Below are 23,253 nucleotides of genomic sequence, written 5' to 3'. Positions count from 1 at the left end.
AAATATTTTAGCGGTGCATATCCTATTATGGTGGTCGATACGATATTTTTCTAAATATTGATGCCTCAGGACGTTATTTAGATAACAGAAGTTTTACCAACTTTGACAGTTTTGTCTGTAATTCATTATTTATATTATTAACTTTGTCTTATATAAGTACTTAACAGTGTTTTTTTTTTCCAATTCTCATGTTCAATCAACTATTTCATTATTTTATTTTTGTTAATTTGTTATGTTAATTTGCAAGTAATGTTTTTGATAAAAGAAATGAAGGTAACATGTAATACTCTATACTCATCTTCCTTTACTAGATGATTAATTTTTAACAAAAATACTTTATTAAAAACTCTGATTTTTTTTCTGTGAAAAAGACTTATAATGTCAGCTGAAAGCTTGCCTAATAGATAAATCGTATCGTATCGGATGATGTATGGATGCAGTCGTATCACGGCTTCACGATACGATAAGGATATCGTATTGCTGTATTGACATCTCTTTACAAAATATACGTTCAGTTGGAGGAAGTAGCTTTCGTACAAGATAAGTTTAACAAGTCGATAAGGTTGGCATTGTGAGTTTGAAAGCAGCGTGCATCATTTTTGATACGAACTTTCAGACGATGATGGAGAATGTTGGGAAAGGTGATGCGATCACACAACTCCAGGGTTGAACTGGATAACTTTATTTTGAAGACCAGCCAGAGGATACGTCGATCTAAGACAATAAGCCTATCTTAAAAGAGGGAGAAGAGGTTGACATAGATGTGACTTAACCGTTGAAAATGCAAATAAAAGGTTACCTGAAACACTAGTTATACACACAATATATATAAAAAACACCGAAAGTTGACCAAACATTTGAAACCAATAGCCTTCATAAGATTGGTTATTAAAATCATATAAACTCTTCCTGTCTTTTCCCCACATAACTCATGATTTGCTAATTTCCGATGCAGAATCAGTAGTGTGTTTGTAAATGGCATTTCAGTGAAACTTTTGTTTTTCATCGTTTAGTTCAACTGAAATGTACTGGTATTGAACTAAATGCCTCTTAAGTAGTAACTTTTGAGAGATAAAAGATAGATTTGATATGCTATTTTTACATGCTTCTGATTTGGAATCTAAAAATAGAAAAAATAAAAGACATGTGGAAAAAATCAAGAGCTTACGTTATTTTTGTTATCACATATTTTAAGCATATTTCTCATTTTAGTTGTCAGTTTACAAATGGTGAAAACTGAAAAGTCGATTATAATTTTTGGCTTAAATTGCAAAGTTATACTTGACTTATACATTTGTATCTTTTGCGGTGCCATATATTAATTTGTTTTTGGCGTCCTTTAAAGGTAATTAGATGGATAGCGTATTCATGAATACGCTAAGATAAATCATTGCATGTAAACTTTGTTCAAACTAAAAATTATGATATATTATAAAGATAAACCTAGAGTAAGAACAAAAGAATGACCCATTATTCAGAAACTTAAACCGAATATCAATAAATAATCTGAAATTTCTCTCAGTTTGTTTAATGAGCAAATCCAGACAAGCTAGTTGTTTGTTTGTTGTAACAATTTTTATTCTCGAAGCTTATTGATAAATGGCAATGATTTAACGAACTGAAACATCGGGTTGTAATAACGTTTCAATTTTTTTCAGTTGTAAATAGAAGTCTTAAATTTCTAATTAGAATAGTTATGGCAACAAAATTATCATATAATACATATGCATTGCACAGAAAAATTTGAAGAAAAATTCTAGTAATTATTGTAAAAGTAACTTTACTTAATCTTTTTGATATTATAAATATGCTATTAGATTTCGTATGGTACGCCTTTTAAAAGTTTTGGTTACCTTGTGACATCAAAATAATGTAAAGATTAAACACCGATTTGTTTTATTTATAACAGTCGTAATACAGCTAGTTTATGACAGATGTCACTTTCTAGCTACAGACGTAAAGTGAAAATGAAGGTGTGTAGATTAAGAAGGCATAGGTCAGGAACTTTGAATGTATGCCCGTCTAAAAATGAATTGTTTCCACAAAAAGAACCAAAACAAGATAAAAAAACATCGTGATGTAAAAGGCGTTTGTTGTGTTAATGCTTTGCCCAAATGTCAAAATGAAAAACAACGAAGAAATATTTACATTTAGACAAAATTAGAAGGAAGACTATGTGAATGTTGTTAATAAATTCTTTTTTTTAAAAACAACAACAACATTAAACAATGCAGTCTGAACCAAAGATGCTTTTGAAAATCGAATTTTCAATGGAATTTCCATCGCATAATGAAAAATCCTTTTATAAAGGAATTATTTTTATAGCAAAAGTAAGTTCATGTATCCCTTCATGCATTAGGTTATTAACTGCTGCTCTTTTAGTTTTGTATTGTCATGAAAATATAATTTTGTGGAAAATTTATCTTTCGTTGTAATTTGTATTAGCTTTTCATTCACTAGCTGAGTTAAATTTGTAACTATGTATATATTGTATGCAACCAATCTCAGACAGCCAAGTTCTGAACAACTGTACCATTATTACCAGGGATGATGTGACACTGCATAGTATTATTAACCAATTACAGAAATTCAAACTTGTAAAGGTTATGTTAACGTGATTTAAGGACAATGTAGGATCTGTTGGCCCTTTTACTTCTAGATGGCCCTATGCACTAAAGTAAATTGTTAAATAATAATAATGATATAGCTCAAATTTTAGCCCTTATCATTAAGATTTTTAATATTTGTCAAACCATCCAACTACTTTAAAGAAAGTTCATATTACATTTTGTGTTTTGGGTTCTATTGATATTTTCTTGGTTTGTTGTAGAACCAGTTTTTTTTTAGCTTCCTTAGGACTGAAAACTGCTTACCTGCTTCCACCTGTACTACTTCCATTTTCAACATGGTGATTGTATCTTGAAGCAACCCATTCCCATAGCCAAAAACCCTGTTATAAACATTAAAACTGTCTTAGCTGAAGGTGACTTCTACCCTGTAAAACTGCATAAATGTGCCATCTAGTAATACCATTTCTATCATTGAGTATGAAAAAAAATGATGCATCAACACCTTTCATTTCCTTAACAATCTTAAAACATCTCAATGGATTCCCTCTAACTCTTTTTAAAATTGAGAGAAAATTATTTTAGAGATCTTAACCAACTCTTGTGTGATCATCTTTCGATATAGGCTAGTATTTCTTTTGTGCATGCGTGATTTTGGGAATAGGGTTTTGGTATTACTTCTCATTTGCCCCCCTCCAGCAGTAAGTCTATGGATTTACAATGCTAAAATCAAAGTTCGATTCCCCACAGTGGGCTCAGCAGATAGTCTGATGTGGCTTTGCTATAAGAAAAACACACACATTATTAAGAATGAGAAGTATGTTCATCAAGAACAGTGTTCCAACTGATTGGTTGTAATATTTGAGTTGGACTGTCTGATGACGGATATCTTTCTACTTGAACTTTTCCTTCACTATAGTATTGGCTGAAGCAAGTACAAAAGGTGCATTTTCACACCAGATCCTTAGGTGTCCTAGTGTATTGTCATAGGGCCAAAATGATACATATTGGACTGATTCAAGATTTTTACCTCTACGCCTTAACATATGGTCCATAAATTGCACTGAGAACCAGCAATGCAATCACTGTTAACATTACATTTTGTATTTTGGGTTTTATTGATATTTTCTTGGTATGTTGTAGAACAAATATTTCTTTCATTTTCAGAATTGACATCTGATTCCCTGCTTCCTCTTGTGCTCCACTTTGAAGATGGTGGCTGTTGTTTAAAATTACAGTACAGGTACATGTGATATTTAATATTATTTTTTTATTAGTTAAATATAGGTAAAGAAATATCAACAGTTACAGTTCTAAAATTGTTCTAACTCTCTTTCATATGTCACTGAGTTAATTACAGTTAAAACTTAAATGTGACCACACATGTTTAAGTACAGTATGCCACATATTATGTGCTAGAAAATGATTAGGTTACAAAACATGTCAGTAGAGAGCATAAGACATGTTATTACACATCAGTATTTTCACATATTAGGTTTTTTCTACAAATTTATGGATTACAAATAATGAATAAAAAATGAGGGGAGTGTAATGAAAGGTTTCCTATTCTTGGTGTTAGCAAGAGATGTAATTTAAGGTTACACTAGTCATGGAAAATTACTTTTTGGTTATACTTTATTACTAAAATATTAATCTTGCACAGTAGTCCAAGTATTTTAAACAACAATCTATATGTCCTGCTGGAACTTGAGCAAGACACTTGTATCAACATGGATATCTACAAAATAAAGTGAAGGTAATTTTGAATTAGCCTAATTCTGTCATTCTGAATGGCTACTTCCATTTCTGTTAGGATCTCACAAACATTCAACCATTATTTGTACAATAAATTTTAAATGTTTAACTTTCTTGTTTATTGTTTTATGTTAAATATTATAAAGTAATGTAAACAGTTATTGTAGTAAACACAGAGATAAATTTAATTACATCTAAGTGTAGTGGAAACCAGGTTTGGGTAAAACAGACCCAGAATATGATAGCAAGGCTAAGAAAATGGTATTGACATATATCTGCTGTTAGATGATATAACTGTATATCTGGTGGACTAATATGCATGTATATTTGTTAAATATAAAAATAAACTTGCCCTGGCAGAGGTATAACTATTAATAAGATAATGATTCTTTTTAGGTAAAGTCATATGTGAATATATATATGTGTAATGCAGTTTTGTATGGTTCAAGGAATGTGCAAAAAAGCTACTGTTGGTAGCTCATGAAAATTTTGAGAATATACTTGTATATCAATTTGTGCAATGAATAATTGATGTTTACACTTTTGATTCTTATGTGCCATCTGAGAATCAAATCCCAATTGTCAGTGATCTGTTTTAACTTATTTTCACCAAACATTTTCAGAAATTTATGTTTTTTCAGATCATGTTTGTATGTTGTGAATACAATTATAAAACTGGCTATTATTTAGAGTTTGGTTATCTGTTGAAGATGTTTCTCTTTAGAACTGGGGTGGTGTTATCCTTTCAGTTCTTTTGTTTGACTAGTCATGACAATACTAATTCATTGTTTATTTGAGGCTCAATGCATTTAAAATTATGTTTTTAACTAATGTACAAAAGTTGTGTGGCACTCAAAGTTATTTCCTTATAAGTATATGGGCACTTTGGATGTTTTACAATCTATTAGCAGATTATAAAATGTAGAAATTATAAAATTCATTAAAGGGAAGAAATGTGAATCTTGGACAATTTATATGTGCTCCACTAAGCTAACACTTAAACCTTACTGCTAGGGCATGTTCAGACATGAAGAATGATCATAAAATCTGTTCTTTTCAGTGAGTTAAAACAAACAACATAAATTATCTTCTTTAGTATGTTAAAATAAGTTACACATTATATAATTTTAGGTTTACTAGCTCTAAAACAATTGTATTGTTCACTGGTATCTTTAAAAATATGTTTTGGAGTTTTATGGAATGAAACAGGTAATAACTAGTTGTAGAATTCAAACTATAAAAAATTTGTCTGAATAACTATTAAATAGTTTGCTGGATTGAGGTATTGTGGCTGTTTAAACTCAGAAAGAAATGTTTTACAAGGTTTTTATCTAGATGAAAAATAAAAGTGCATTAGGTAACAAATGGTTAATGACAACTTTATAAGAAGCTATACATTAGTTAGTGTTAATTTATTTTTGATTAGGCTGAGGAGAACATTGTGATAGACTGAAACATCCACTACAACTAGGGTTGAACAAAAAAAACTAATTTTTAAAACTTTAACAATCACAGAAATCCAAAATAAAACTTTCAAACAGTTGGAATATAAAGTTTAACACTTGCCAAAAACACAATTAATAAATGTATTTTTTGCTCAACCCACATTGTAGTAGTTGTTTAAGTCCATTACAGTATTAGAGGTTGAAATTTCAAAAATAAACTTAACAACTTCAAAAACAAAATAATTAGACTTATTATATTTATAGATAAAAGACATCAATCTAGTCAAAATTGCATAATGTATAAGAGAAGGTGTTTCAAAGGTTGTTAGAATGTTGATTATTAGAATGGATTCAAAGTTTGGAGCTGCTTCAGTAAATGGATTCAACAGTGCTCAAGTTTGAATTCAAAGTTGTATCATTTTATGGGGAGGAGATTAATGCACTCTAAGGTGCAAAGAACTTAATGATTACAAATATTGTGTAAATTTTTCATAAGTCATTTAGCTCTTGTATAGTTGTAATAGTTTATTATTATTACACACCAAACTAATGCCTTATATAAATGCTAGCATAACATTTTCTAGGTTATAGATACTAAAGTACTGTAGAAATGAAGTATTCTGGTACTTTTCAGGATATTATTAGCACATATGCACAAAATATTGATGTTTGATACCTGTGGTGAGCAGAGCAGAGATAACCCTTTGTGTTTGGAGGTATGTAAAATAAAAACAATAATTGTGCTCAAGTGTTCTTATGAGAAACAGTCATAGTAAACTGTGTTATAAGTTACATGTACAATAAAGCACTTTTTGAATGCCTATATAATTATCAGCTTTTGTACTTGAGAATTTAGCCCCTGGTAACATTCAGTCCCCCAGAAAAAACATTGGGACCAATATGAAAAATGGAATAGAAGAAATAACTGTGTATGTAAAAGTAGTTAATTATATAAATAATCATACACTTCATTTATTATATAATTAATCAAAGAAGAAAAATAAAATATTCTAGCATATTATAAAATCTTTTAAAGAAAGTATATATGCAAACACACACACTTTATGAAAAAATATTTACCAATTCTCACACCATAACCCTATAACCTAATTTATGTATATTATGCTACACAAACATGGGATATTATAACAACACCATTCATCTAAATTATCACATCCAATGTAAAATAAATTACACTGGTCTCTTCACTATTGAGGAAAATAAAAATTACCATTACTCTCTTCTTGACAGCTGTATTTTTAGAGAACATACTGTTGCCACATGTGACCCTCTAGAATCTAGGGATTGAAAGGTAATACTGTGTCAACTACATTAATTTCAATCAGTGTTTATAACTCAAGGTACACAGTCTTCAAAGAATAGTTAAGTCAAGAGCATAAGCTTGCACTATCAAATTATAATTTTTTTTACACATTCCTTGTTTATGTTTTCAGCAGTGATCAGTGGTAGATGCATGTATGAAAAGATAAATTTGATCTTTTCAGTACTGTGTTTATACTGTGTAAATTATAATTAGTTAAACCTCTTTCAGTCCCTTTATCTTTCAAGGTAGGTGTTCATTAGTTAATGCACAAGTCATAGAATAATGAAGCTCCAAAACAGCTTCATATTTATTTAAACATTATATCGTAGCATGCAAATGCCATGAATTTTATGCTTCTATAAATTAAAATGTTAATATATTATTATTCTAGTATAGTTATGTAGGAAAATGCTTTTTTTTAAATTACATGAATGTGTGGTACACTTAGTGAAAAATTCACTTGAACCAAATCTTGAAGTGCAGTCCATGTATGTAGCTGGTTAGTGTTGAAATATTTGAGTATTTACTCCCAGCTGTTTTTGTTGGCTACCAGTTAAATTGGATATAGGTAGCAGTTAGCATTGAACAGTCAGTTCATGTGAATTTTATGATCAGAAATAAAAATAGGATAGTAAAACAATAGTTTATCAATAACTGTCTTTGTGTGTATTGTATACGATGTGTTTGCCAATTTCATTCCAGTTGAGTTGTTTTTGTTAAATGAATCCACAATCTGTCATTTTGAAATGATACATTGATAATTTTAGTTGTTTTGTAAGTTTAAAGTAACAGAATGTTTGAACTGAGGATAAAATGTGAATATCCACTAGTAACATCCACTTATATAGCAGATACTGATGATCTCTCAGTAATATGTTTTGTGTATGATACTACAGTGTACATGGCTGGCTGTTTAACCTGACTGCACTGAAGTATTATGTTAAAATTGTAGAAAGGTAAATGTAGATTGGTGAGACAACTTAAACATGTTTTATGTGTTACATTTAGTAAAATATAAAGATGAAGATGTTTCTTTTATTTTATTTAAACCTTTGTGGTTGAAAAACTGCACTTTGTCTGTTAGCAAAAGCAGTTGAAAAATTGTAACACATTTATGTATGTAATCATTATAATACTGTTGGCTCACATTAATACCTTAAGTTTGTATCCCTGTATTATATTATTCTGTATTCAGTAGGCAAAATTTGTTCAAATGTGGTTTTGGCTTTTCTGTCATAGCTATGAAAATAAAATAAAATTGTATTATGTATAAGATTTAATGAATTATTCTGTACAGTAAAATAAAAGCAAATCAAGTTATAATTGAAATATGAGTTCAAATATAGTACAAAAAGAGCTAGTGTATCAAATATTTAAATATGTTTTTATATAGCCCTGAACAGTACTTGTCAGTAACAATTTTATACACTGACAACAGATGGCAACACCAGGTTTATTATGGCAAAACTGTGGATAATAATTTTCTTTCTACACCTGAGAATATGCCCACTGAGATAAAGCAACATAACTAGTCAACTGTTGAAGAAAAAAATAATAGTGTGCTTTTGATTCACTTAGTGTTTGTATGTGTTGACAGATTATCTGTGGTATTGTAACAAACCTTAATTGGTTCATTTAGGTTTGTTCACTTATGAAGTGAAGTGCTATTTTTGTAGAGCTTCAGTTGACTAGACATGTTTTGTACCTGTGTATGTTTTGGCAGGAAAATGTATTCTTGTATCACCCATATGGTTCTGTTTTGTTTTTTACTACATTTTTGATAATTATTCTGCAGTTTAAATATTAAAAAATGAAACATATTTGTTAATGAGAATTATGTATAAACTCAAAATGAATTAAAGTCTAAAAGTTAATCTGATAGATGATAAATTGTGTATGTCAGTGAAAATAAAAGTAAATATATATTTGACAGAGCTTATAATTCTTGTTATACTTTTCTTTTGTAAGAATAAAAAAAGCCACATCTACTTTAATCTTTGACTTGTTTGAATGATTTTATGAAAGTTTTATAATTTTTGTAATTGTATTATAGATTATTTATAGAAATGCATGAAAAATTTCATTGAACATATCTCCATAAAAATGCTGTATATTTTATTTTGTTTTTCACGTATAATAAAGAATAAACCTCAAATTTGAGCATTATAAGCTCTTAAACTTACCACTGAGCTAGTAAGAGGCATGCCTTATGTTAAAATATCATGGAGAATTTCAACTTTTGTGTTACTCAAATTCTTTGTATTCTGTTTTAATTGACTTTGTAATTCTTTCCACAAGTGTAGAAGAAAACCAGAAAAATGTTTTTTATCATATGAAATGAGACTTAAGCTATATTAGATAATACATGATTTATGTACAAGTGAGTTTAATTTTGTGGTTTGAAAGTGTATGTATAGATAGTCCTGGGTTTATATATAATAAACTGCAAGATATTGGATGAGGATTTACCTTTATAGAAGCAAATATTTATTATATATTTCTTTTAATTTCATGAAGCAGTAATTTGTCACACTGTTAATGAATGTACACATCTTGTACATTAAATGCAATAAAAAAATTGTGGTATAGTGAAAGTCATAAGTATCTAAAAGAAGAGGAACATATTTTGTCAGATTTTGTTTTTATACTTATGAACACATCTGCTTTTGTTCACTTTCATATAAGAATAAATATATACATAGCTCGAATCAACATTGTTATCATTCCTTTGCATAAAATTTATTTTAAATTGTTTGAACTATTTAAGTTAATTTAAGTGTATTTTAAATTTTGAAGGTTTAAAATAAATTTTTCATATGCCTGCTCAGTTGTTATATTCTTCAGGTGTTATATTTGTAATTACAATCATTACATTACAAAGAATTAAAAGTGTTTATTATGAATTGTAGTTTTTAAGTCATGTCTGTTATAAATTTATGTAATTAACTCACCAAAGAAATAATTATCATCCATATGTGTAAAGTACAAAGATATATCTGTTGATACATTGTTGTTTGTTAAATTAAAAAGGTGTACCAGACTGTGTTTATCTGCAATGATGAATATTTAACAGTTGTTTTCTGGTTAGGGTGCTTGGCTTACAGTCTGCAGGTGTTAGGACTGAAACCTGTCACCAAACATGCTCACTCTTTAAGCTGTGGGAGTTACAGAGTGACAGTAAATTCCACTGTTCATTAGTAAAGAGTAGCCAAAGAGGTGGTGTGGATGGTGTTGATTTGTTGTCTTCAATTAGCTTTGCACAAAATTCAGCAACAATTCTTCAGCAGGTCATCCTCTTTCAACTTTTTAATTTTGTCCACCTAACTTCATTCTACTGCAAAATAAGACTACTTAATTCCAATAATTATCAAACGTTATTAAATTTGTATACATGGTGACATGATATTGCTTATTCTAATATATGTACAAGGCAAGTGAGCTATTGCCAAGTATCAGCATGTGTTTAAACATAGTTTAAAGACATTCAATGTTACTGTTTAGTGAATTTACAAACATATCACAATATATGCATTATTTCTTGTTCAGTTTCAGAAGCAAGAGAGGTAAAAAAACTGACTGCAAAATAAAAAATCAATAACTTAATTTTTAGGTAACATCTATAGTGTAAAAAATAATCTCTTTTACTTGAAGAACTTGACAGAGTGAACATACTTTTTGTCAATATGTGTAACTAATTCACATGCTCATGACTCACAACAGTCACTTGTTTGGTATTGGCTACATGAAATTAAAATTGAAATGGCTGCCAAACTTAAACTATTCACCTGATTGTTTATTCATTTGTCTCTATCTCTGGGAAATCCCCCCTAAGTTTTTGTATCAAATTTCATTGAAATTAGTTCAGTCAGTTTTTTACTTGAACCCATGACATTAAGACACACAACTCTGCTTTGTATATAATTATGGTATTTCAACCTAATAATGATAGTTGTCATTGATTTTACAGTTAAGAGGAATTATGCTTTTGACCAACCTTGTCTATATTCAGTTAAATAACAAAGCTGTTTACTAAGCAGTGTGTAGTTTCAGATTGGTCATTGTTGCTGTTTTGTGTAATGTATTACCATTGTTTGCCCCAAATTTCTTTTTTTCTTATGTAAGGAAGTTTCCCTTTTTTACAGTAATGAGCAGTTTTTTGAGGGGACACTCAGAATGTGATGATAATTAGAACATGCTTTTGAGTAACATTTAGGAACTTGTCTTATTGCTTTAATAAGTAATTAAATTTGCTGATAGTTGATAATATTTGGTAAATCAAATACGAATAAAAGTTTCATAACTAAATTTACAGTAGGTGACAATATAGGCTGCTTATCATGCTAAAGATAAAGATTATCATTCTTACATTTGTGGATTGGTGGTGGCAAAATGGAGCAAGATAGGTACTAGTCACACATTTAAGTGTTGTTTTACTTATAATGTGTAGTTCTTATTTGACATTGCAGTCATTGGTGGGCATATCTTTGAACAGATAAAGTTTTCATACAGTAAATTCGATGTCTGTATACTGTAAGATTGGTTTGGTGAAGGAAGAAGCTTAAATGTGGAAAAATCTTCACATGTTGGTAGTGAAAGATAAACAAAACACAATCAGTAATTAGTGTTTATGTTTTCTATATTTATATTTGAATTGTGATTTCAAGAAAGAAAGCAAAGTCAATGTAAGAGTATTGATTTATCATTTTTTTATACTGTGAAATTTATATTGCTGACTTACTAATTTTATTTTTATAGTACTGAGTGTTTGTGCTCACAGACAACAATTGGACTGAAGTAAAAGTTCAGTAATTCAAATGTGCATAATTTTTATTATTGTCCCAATGTCTTCAAATACCAAAATAAAATCAGTGTGTGTTTGTTGTATTCATATATAGTTTGCATACTGTTACTGTTTTGAGTAATGTATTACTATTATTTGCTGTATGGTAAACAGTCATAAAGTCATATTAGTTAAAGTGTATGAAGTGATCAAAACACCAAGCACTGTTTATTAAAATACCAAAGAAACAGAATTTAACCAAAGTAAACATAAAAAACTGCTGTTCCTGTAAAAGTACATTTATCTGTTTGAAAATTAACAAGGAAACTTGGATCTTGGTGGTCACTGAAGAGATAAAGCTACACTATTTCCTTTTTTTAAGGTTATTTCCATTAGCATTGTTTGTTATTATATTTATTTTAAAACTGATCTTAGTTTTGTTTTTATTACAATGATCATTTCACATTTTTAACTTAGTTCAGGGATTTAGGAGAAATCTAAAACTACTAAGCTAGCCAAGCCAAGTATAACTTTTACCATATTGTGTCAGTTTGAAAATTAGCTTTGGTTAGGATATATTTCATACCTTTAGTTTTATTTATTAGTTTATATAATTTAGAATTTTATTTTTATTTTTATGTGTGATATTTTATTGTGATGACTGTCCTACATTGTACCAATTTCTGTTTTTATGTTTATTAATTTATTATAATGATTATTATGCCTTGGTTTAATGTATGGATTTGGGGCTAACCTAAGACTCCTGGAATGGCTAAATCTAGTGAGATTATCAGATTTATTGCCCAAACTATTTCTAACAACACAGGTACCAAACTGATGAAAAAAATGCACTTTAATCATTATAAGTAAGGTATTTGAACATTAAATTAGCTATGTTTATTGTTACTGGATATATTTTTTGTTCTTATTTGTGTAGGTAGCTTTCCTTGATCAGAAGTTACTGTTAATTAATGCACAGTATAGATTTTAGGAAAGTTTGAAATTTACGGTTATTCTCTTGGGTTGTTATATGGTAGAAGACACAAGTGTTCAATGATATTACTTTGTTTTAGGGGTTTGACATAGACTAGTGGTCAGGATACTCATCTCTCAATTTTGATGTAACAAGTTTGAATCCATTTACTGAACTTGCTTGATCAACTATTTGGGTATTATAATGTGGCAGTCAATTCCACTATTCAGTAGAAAAATCTAACCCAAGTGTTTTCAGTGGATGATATTGACTAGCTACTTTTCTACTAACCTGTTGCTCTAAAATTTGGGAAGACTAGTGCAGATAGCTTTAAAATTGCTTTGTACAAAATTCAACACAGAGACAAATATCATGTTTTCTCTTTTCATCACACTGTAATAAGTGCAAGAGTAATAAGGTGGGTATTAAACTGTGGTCAACACTGAGCCCACATGTTAAGAGAGGAGTCAGCAGTTTGTTGTGAAGTTGCTAATTGGCCATCCAATGGCATAGGTGATACTTTAACCTATATACATTCAGTACTGTTAGTTTTCTACTGAACCAATTTGATCAAAGCTTTATTTTTGTGGATTACAGATTTTTTCAAGTTTCTTTTGCCATGTAATGTGTCATGTCTCATGTTGTGTGCAAAAATACCATTCAAAATATTTTAATTTCTTTTTTTAGAGTTCTAATTTGTAACATGCTGAGTTCTGGTGATGTTGTGTGCTAATTCAAACCAGAAGTGTTACCTTCTGTAGCAAGGTTTGATTAAGGAGACTTGTCTACTATTTCATGGGGTTTTATATTGTATTTTATGTTACTTCTTGTATGTAGGACTCGTTTATAACTATCATATGGAGCAAGACGGTTCCAGATACTTATGATACAATTTTAAGTCAAGAAATGTTACTATTTGCACAACAAAGAGTTGTCACCTTTAAACACTACAGGGAACATTTTTCTGCATGCCACAGACCATGGATGAAGCTTCTATTCCCATATGTTTTAACATGTACTATTTATGTAGGTGATATAATTATCATTAGACTGTAGTCTTCCACTAATAGGGGGTGACGATTTCTCTATTCACAGTAATCCTCATGAACATTAGCCTTTGAATAAATGTTCATTATTTCATCAGTACTATGTTGTTCAGATGTGCTTTTACTTAGAAACTGAAAGCATTTTTGTACTTATTTTTTTAATCTTTCATTACCATTTGTGGGGTGGTCTTTTCTATAATATGAAAAAAAAAGATACCAAATTTTAAATATTTTTGTCAGAACTTTGAATGGAATTACCTTCTCTTTGATATATCCTTTTCATCACATTTGTAATCGTGTGGGATAAGGTTTTTTGTAAAATTACTAGTTCACATTGTTTTAACCCATTGTTGTTATTAGGCCAGTGTCCTAAGCTTATGCATCATCAACATTAAAGGCTATTTTTTATTTTATTTCTTTTATTCATTATGAATTAATGGATTAGGCATTCATATTTCAATGTTTCTGACATTTCTCAAAGGTTTTGATACTCCAAAATAAGAATTATTTAACATTGTAGTAATAACTGGAAGCACTTTGATTAATAGTATTATATTATTACTATTGTGCATCTGGGATGGTTTGATACTGGTCTTTCATCCAGGATTTCCAAACTTCTGCATTTCTTATTTGACCTAAGCCTGCCCTATCTTTTAGTCACTAATGTTGTTTTCTTTCCTGTTCATGCTTCTAATTCTCTCTTCCTGAGAAGGATCAGTTAATTCCACCTTCATCGTTCAGTGCTTGGATTATAAAAAATTTGCATTTTTTCCTAAATCCTGGGATACCATGTTGCATGAGTGTCCATCACATGACTCTGTTCTTTATGTATGTGAATATCTTTTAATTTTTTTTTCTACTCTCCAATTACTTGTCTTTGTCTCATATTTCATCATCATCGTCACTGTCTTGTCCACACTTTTTTTTTTGGCTTTACTTAAGAAACCTTTACATTCCTATTTTCCATTTTTCTTTTGATTATTTTCTGTCATTGTATCCCAGTCATCTCAGTTTACTTATTTCTGGTATATACTTTCTTAAGATGACTTACTTTGTGAAATTTGTCTCCCTCAGTCTTCTTCCATGTGCTCCTCAGTGGCTTAATAGTATATCTATGGAATTATAATGCTTGAAACTGGGTTTTGATACTTGTGGTGGGTAGAGCACAGGTAGCCCATTGTGTAGTTTTGTGCTTAATTCCAATCAGTCTATCATTTTTTTTTTTCATGTAAGTTTTATGTTTCATCCTTTCCTTGTTGTAATGTGTTTTGTGATGCTTGTTATATGTGGGATTCTTGAGCTGATGTAGTTCTTTAGCTGTCATCTCTGTTCAGTTTAGTTTCTTGCCTTTTTGGAACAGGGAACTCTACTTGGTATCTTATCCTCAAGAGCCTCATGAGGTTACTCTTTCTCTGTTTCTGGTCCTCTTGTTACTGAATAACATTTCTGCTCCTAGAGAGCTGACCAAAATGGGTCTTGAGAATGACTTGATTTTGGAGCCTTGTTTCAACTCTGATCCGTTGGCTGCCCAGCTTTTATACTTTCTACATCTGTGATATCCTGTTGCTGCTGAAGATGCTTTTTCAGGGTTTTTTGCATCTCATTGTGCTTTCCACCCCACCTGATTACAAAGCCAGGAATACTTCATTGTCTTCACTGTGGAGTTCACTCTTGTTTTGTTGTTGTAGTTTCTATGGTGTTGGGAGGTTGAGGTCTTTTTATATATCTGTATTACTTGAACTAACCTGAGTCATTTTTTTGGTTCAAGATGGGCAGCTTTTTTACTTTACAGTGGATAATTTCCTGGGATTTGGTTGATATGGATTAAGGTCTCAGATGCTTTGTCTATATCTTATCTGTTTACCTTTTGCTTCCTTTGGTTCATCTACAGTGGTCAAACATTTAATTCACAGCATTTTCTTTCAAGTTGACTGTGTACCCATATGATTTTTATTGGGTCTGGTGGTTTTTGGTCAGTTACATTCCTGAGTCTTATTATTTCATTGTTTTATGATATTTGACCTTTTCTTACCCCACTTAACTTGACTTCCACTATTGCAACTTCCCTTCTCCTTTGGGAGTCATTTCACTTGGGGGGGGGGGGCTGGTTTGTCTCTCAAATTCTGCCTTGACATCCACCTTGTATTTTTTTTTACTTGAAGTTCCTTGTCACTATACTTGAAATGTATTTTCATCTCCTTTTCACTTATAGGAGCTGTTACTCTCACTTTTTTATTTCCAACACTATCTCCTACAGGGAGAGTTTGTTTGGTTTTTGGGACTGCTCCTTTTTCCTCAGTACTTGGGCTCTTCAGAAGTATGATTGAATGTTTTCTCTAATTAACACACACTTCCATTTTGCCATTGTACAATTGTTTCATCCCATGTCATCTTATTTGTTGTGTTTGAACATTCAGCATTATCTTGCCCAAACTGTTTTGATGTGTGAAGATTGCCATTTTTTTTTCTTGCTCTGCAGTCCTTCTTCTTAGTACATTACCATCTTTATAATTTCTTTCTTTGCATGGCCTATCCATTTTCATTGTGAGATTTTTTGCAAAGGGAGGTGAGCAACATTTCTGAAGTTAATATTTTCCTTACCTTTAACTCTGTATGAGATATTTACTTTTTTGTAACTTTCCACCCTTCACTCCCATGTCTAATGTATTTCTTTTGTTTGAGTGAAGTAAACTGTGTAACTTTGATAACACTACCCTTTATGTGGAGAGCATTCTGTTTCATATTAAGATCTGAGTAGGACTGGTCCCTCAGTTGCACAGCAGTGCATCTACAGACTTATAATGCTAGAAACCTGGTTGAACTACTTGTGGTGAGCACAGTACATATAATCCATTATGTGGCTTTATTCTTAAATACAAACAAACACAAATTGATTGAGACAAAGAGAACTTACCACAATCTACCTGTTACAATAGAGTAATTTCTCTCAGAATGCACTAGCCACCTATACTACTTGGCTATCCTATAAGCTAAAATAGGGAAGACATAATTTCCAGGTGTTCCTGAGGGTCATGAGTTGAAATAGGGAAGACACAACTTGAAGGTCTACAGAATCATTGAGCAACAAGCTCTTTTGAAAAGTGAATAACAACAAAAATGAATAACCTATAAACGTGTGTGATTAGCATGAAAATATGGTTACAATGTACAGAGTTGATATGATGCATAAACATGGGGTGTGAAATACGGAGAATACAATCATCAAACATGACTAATAAAAATCTTGAAATTTTATCAAATTAAAACTCTTCACCTTTATGAAAAAGAGAAATGAAACAAACATATGCTTTTTAAAATATCGTATATATTATGTAAGAAACTTATGTCTGAACCACTGAAAGCCATCAATAAAGATATTAATATGGTTTTCCTTACAGGACACATTTATCAAATTGATAAAATAATATTACGCTGAAGTTCTACGTCAGTGTAAATACATATATGCATACCTAATTGAAGCAATCAACCCCCTAGAAAAGTGTAAAGAACTGCCATTATATTTGAAGTTTAAACTTTAAGGAATGAAATGCATCTCTATTCTCCATATCTAAGTTTGGTATTTATGAACAACACTATCAAACTGTATTTAGTTCATTTATGAAAATTTTGGAACAACTCCATTTTCTCTTTCAAATGTTTTATTCTATTCTATTCTTCACACATAGTACAGTATAACATTTGCATTTGTATGTTTGTGTATAAAATCAATATTGTATAAGGTAATAAAATGTTTCATTTTTATTCATTAAAGATTTTAACATGGCTGTTTTTAAATCCACATTTTTAAACTGACATCACCAGTAAGGCCTTTTTTCAAAAATATCAATTTTAAAAGCAAAATTTTGAATGTGATTACAGCAATTTTTGTAATTACGTGCAAGTTTTTGTTTAGCTTAATCACAAATATTTATAGTGAAAAATATTGAATTAAAGGTATGTAAACAAATATGATTAATATTAGTATGTGTAGGTTGATTGTTAATTAAAATTAAGAACTTGTGTTGAAGAAATACTAAGCTTAATTAATATTTTAAGAATCAAGAAAGATGTACACATAGAATTTTAAAGTATATACATTGTAATATTTTGTTTTACAATAAATTTCCTATTAATAACAATAGATAATTAAGTTATAACTAAAATTATTTTGTTATGATGAAATATACGTATAATCATATACTTGTATACATGATTAATATGTACTTTATATAAGACTTATTCAACTCTCTACACAACTATTTAATATTTTAAGAAAGAGATTTTAACAAGAATTTTTTGTTGATGGTAGTAATACCTCAAGATACAGTTCTTTTCATAGGGTCCCAGCTTGCTTAGTAGTACATGCTTGGGTTGAGACACTATTTTTGACAACAGTGTAGTCCATAGGCTAGATGGTTCTATAAATAACCTAAGTTGTTGTACTGTAGGTGAATTTCTTACTGGTAACCACATCCAAGCTACAAATGTATAGACTGGTGTCAGCATTTGAGCTTAGATCTTTTCTTTTTGTTCTTAACAGCAGAGAAACTGAAACATGTATGCAGAAGTTTCTTTGGTATGACGTTAGACATACGTTGTGGACTTGGAATGTCATTTGGAGTTTGATTAGATATAAACTAAAGTAAGAAATAGCTGTATGTAACTGTGTGTTATACAACACAAAATATATTCAAATTAAACTAAAAATAGTAGTTTTAAGGTTTTATTCTGTGCTTCTAAGTGTCATTTTTATATTCATGAACAGCTTACAAGTATGACAAAGTTTGATGTTGAGATGAAACAAATGTGTATAGAAATATAAATAACACAAAAGTAATAGCATATTACTGTGTTTGCATTGATGTGCTGCAAAACATCTCATGGTTTCCATTGAATTTAAAAATTTGAAGTTATAGCAGTCATGTGGGAACTTAAAAGTTTGATTTCTCATGCAACGTTAGAAGTCCAAGAATTTAACTCCTCTTGGTAACTATGTATGTATTACATTTTGTCTTCATCCCAGAAGTGAAAGTCATCTCAAATCAGATATTTTCTATACTCATATTTGATTGGTACGAACGTGAAATGAAACAAGCTGTGCCTTCTAAACATACTAATTTGCCCCCAGGAGAGAAAGAAGCAAAGAAAACCTCAAAGAGATTGTCTTTTAGAGAGCCGGAAGCTGAAGTAGTTCTTAACTCTGGAGAAAGAAAGTTAAAAAAAGAACTTAAACAACTTTCTCCTAAAATTCGTTCAAGTGGAAGTTTGGAAAACTTGAAATTGGAGGTAAAGTGAATATGTAAAGTTTCTTGGACATTTTTTTTGTCACTGTTTTCAAGTTTATATGTTTAGGTATGTTTATGATTGTTTTGCATGCACAGTATTCATGTGCCTTTGGTATTTTGTGTTAGTCTCACATATTATTTAAAACATTTGCTATAGTAAATGACATTTGATTAATATACACATACCAATATTACTGCATATACAACAGTTGTAGATTTTCTAAATATAGCAAAATGAAGTTCATTTTGATACTATTACAATAATTACAGTATAAAGGTATATGTAGGTTATAATTTGTCTAATTTTGTCAAAACAGCAACTGAAATATTTGCTATAGTAATTGAAGTGTTCTTGTCAGTAAGTAATGTATAACAGTCATAATTCTTTTTTTATTGCACATTGGTTTGATTTGGGTGTTGTTTAGTACAAAGCTGCATAATAGGCTGTCTGTACTTTGCCTACCAAAGGCATTGAAACTTGAATTTTATTATTGTAAGCCTGCATACTGACCAATGAGCTACAAAGGTGGCTTTTCATGTAGAAATACTCAATTATAATTTCTTTACATAGTGCCTTTTTAATATTTTGTCTAAAAATACCTATAACTCTGGCTGAAAATTAATCAGAACTTACTACCTAAACAATCATTATGTTTCTATTTTAAGTTAAATGTCTTTAAGGAAGAATAGTTATTAATAATTTAAGTGAATTTAATTTCAACTGATTAAACATGATTTTAAAGTCATGTGTATGTTAACTTTTTACTTTTACATCCATAGCACATAAGCTAATTTTTTTTTACTAAACCATTTGTAATGTTTTTGTATCCTTCAGCAACAAGTTACATGGTCAGATGTGGTTTATTGCTTCTTGTATGTAAATTAACTGCAATCTTTTGTTTTCTTTTCCTTTCAAAAGCACAATTTATTCTCTATAAAAGAAATAATTGCATTATATAATGCATTTAGCAATTAAAATTGGCTTTTCAGGTTTTATTTTCTGCTTCTTAGGCTTTGAGTTTAGTAGGATGTACTTGTAGAATAATTCATGTGGGCACATTTCCAGCCCTGTTAATTTTCCTTAAGTAGTAATGACAGAAGTTCAAAGCTATCTAACTGTACATTACTGCATGATTTTCTTGCTGGATTACTCAGTATCATTAGCCAATGTGTTATCATGAACTTTATTGGCATTAAATTTACAAGTTTGATGTTGTAGAACAAATAGCCAATTATATTTAGTATTCAAAACATGACTGTATGACAACTATATTATTATGCTTAGAATAATTCATGAATTCCTACAATTAATTTACTCGAGATTGTAGAATTCACAATGACCAGCAGTATGCCCATTCGTAACTTTGAATATTTGAAACTATTGTTTAAAAAAACAACAACAAAGAGAAATGTAAATAAGTTAATTGATAAACTGATCAATTAGTTTTAAACTTATTGGAGGAAATTGCTTGCTATTCTATTATATGATAGACTGGAGAAATGGATTACAAGAAGAACATTTGTTTTTGTCATTTATTAAAAAAAACAGCCTTCTTGATATACTTGTGTAAGTGCATTTGCTACATGTTTATAGATTTTTTGCTATATTCATTTTTATTTTTTTACCAAGTTTTCACATCTTTTTGGCTCTTTAAGCCTTCCTCAGTATATCCAGTGTATTACTATCAGACACAATATTTAAATTAAGTTACATTTGATAGTAACTATATGCTTTGTGTGTATGTGTTTTATTTTTATATCTAAATACTTATTTTTTATCCATACCTGCTTTGTTTCAAAACATTATACAAACATCTGTTAAAATTAAAGAATCTCAAACTTGCCAATTGAATTTTTGACAAACATATATATACATACACAATAATTCATATGAGGTCTTGATTCTGAAGAAAATAAATATAACAAACATGAAAATAAGTATAACAAACATGAAAATAAATATAACAAACATAAAAATAAGTATAACAAACATAAAAATAAGTATAACAAACATGAAAATAAATATAACAAACATAAAAATAAATATAACAAACATAAAAATAAGTATAACAAACATGAAAATAAATATAACAAACATGAAAATAAAGAATAAGAATTTATTTTGAATATAACATTGATTGAATTTTATTTATTTTTCTTGAACAGCAAGATATTATGGCAAAAATTAAAACATTTATTTATATATATATATATATATATATATATATGGCAGTTAGCACATGATTCTTACTTTAATTGAAAATGTTAAGAAAAATTAACCATTAGGTTTCCAAACTTATATGCAAGATAAAAATATTCTGAAATGATTATGGCTTTTCAGGTAATATTGGTCTATAATATAAATTAGAACTGTAAAATATCAATATTGTTTTAAACTTGTATTTAATTGACTTAGCTCTTGATAATTCTATAGCAATTTGTTCTGAAATTTTGTTGAGATGAAGTGAACAAATGAATGGGAATGGGGAAAAATTTGCAGTTGATGTAATTTTATTTAAACAATTATTTTAGGCCTGTTGGGTTTAAGTGCTTTTTCAGCTTTTGGCATTTAAATCATAACTTTAAAACATAGTCTTTCATTGCTTTTGAACAGGTAGTTTTGTATTATAGAATAAATAATACATACATGCTCTACAGTTGAATAACTCCACCTGATATTTATAGGAGATTCCAGAATTGTGTTATATCATCAGATCTGTTATATCACACAGAAGCAAGCAACTTGCTCATAAAATGTACTAAAGTAACACTTATATTTTTTATCATCATTTTTACTAACAGTCACTTTGCCTTGAATATCATGGTTTAGTGCTCTACCTTTTCCATAATTTGATCTGTTTGTTAACAGTTCAAATCTTCAATTTGAAATGTGTGACAGAATATAACATGGAGTATTGGAGAGAGAGGAATGCATCAGTATTTCAAGAGGCTGTCCATGTCCTTCCTCACTAACTTGAAGAAAGAACACAGAAGTGCCCCAAAATGTCACAGAAGCATAACATTCAAAGCAAGATATCAAGTTGTAAGAGTCATCCAAACTATGCCCTCTTGCCAACCATGTCTCTCAAACAACAGTTATTAACATTATTAGTAGAATGTTGATTGTTTTAATGCTATTGTTAATTTTTTCACTGATCTTTTTAGGCTCTTTTCTGATGCAAACACTTTAATAAGTAATGGAACCTGCATTTTGCTGCAATTAATATATCAGGACCAGGAGCTCTATAATATCTGAAACTCTTCATAGCAACAGCAATGTCTTGTTTAATGTCTTTATTTAAAAAAGCAAACAAACTACTTTTAGCTTTCCATTATAAACAACTAACATCTAATCCAGTGAAAACAATCCTTCAGTGCTAGCTTCTTGGAACAACAGATAATTTTTTTCACTCTTTATAGGGTTTACAATGCTTAAAAAATAATTTTGGTATTTCTGATCATTTAAGTAATTTTGTTAATTGATAGTCAACAATTTTCATGGAAGAGGCCAAAAACAACTTCTACCATTGTTATTTTATTTCTCATCAACATACATAACTTCTTCTGTAAAAGGTTTTTTCTTTTTTATATATTTAAACTTTTCTTCCATTTTATATAAAATTAAATGTTAAATTGTATTACCTTTTTTATGTCATATATTGGACACAAGCCTTACAGAGTGTATTTCTTGTTCCTCAAATCTACTCCACTAATCACATTTTGCACAAACCATTCATACGTTTTTTTTGTTAACACTGTTTATGGATTTCTTATTACATTTTTAAAAATAAAACTAAATACATCTACAATTGGAAAGTTATGCAAACCAATACAGAATTTAAAAACAACATCAAAAGTGGCATTTATTAACAATGCACAAAATGTCACTATTTTTAACCATTCTGGATGTGATCATTTATGATTAACATGTCATGAGTAACGTGCATTTCAAATAACTGTTTGTAGTAACTACTAACTGTATTCATCTTTGAATTTCACTTCTACACTCATCATTATGTTGTCAACAATGAACCTCAGTAACACCCCCAGAGTAACATGGAAATACATAATCATACAA

The 23,253-nt window shown here is 29.7% G+C and overlaps 1 protein-coding gene across 13 annotated transcripts in view; it reads left to right on the top strand.

Moving 5' to 3' along the window:
- The first annotated feature begins 1,949 nt into the window (after positions 1-1,949).
- Positions 1,950-23,253, top strand: part of LOC143230825 (carboxyl-terminal PDZ ligand of neuronal nitric oxide synthase protein-like) — a 44,863-nt gene continuing 23,559 nt past the window's right edge. For 2 of the 13 annotated variants that reach the window (XR_013016640.1, XM_076465036.1), the window contains exon 1: positions 18,369-19,176. Coding sequence is in view for 7 of the 13 variants with exons in the window: in XM_076465036.1 (XP_076321151.1) it covers positions 18,883-19,176 (294 nt within the window). In the remaining 6 variants the exon portion in view is untranslated. Of the gene's footprint in view, positions 2,331-2,525; positions 2,678-3,734; positions 3,811-6,401; positions 6,484-18,368; positions 19,177-23,253 lie in introns of those variants that run through there. The other 11 variants (XR_013016639.1, XM_076465025.1, XM_076465027.1 and 8 more) reach the window with 10 other exon arrangements.

The sequence above is a fragment of the Tachypleus tridentatus genome, chromosome 10, assembly GCF_004210375.1.
Source record: "Tachypleus tridentatus isolate NWPU-2018 chromosome 10, ASM421037v1, whole genome shotgun sequence".
In the NCBI taxonomy this organism is placed as follows: Eukaryota; Metazoa; Arthropoda; class Merostomata; order Xiphosura; family Limulidae; genus Tachypleus; species Tachypleus tridentatus.
Note: the sequence above shows the minus strand (reverse complement) of the source record. Positions and strands in the feature narration are given on the sequence as shown.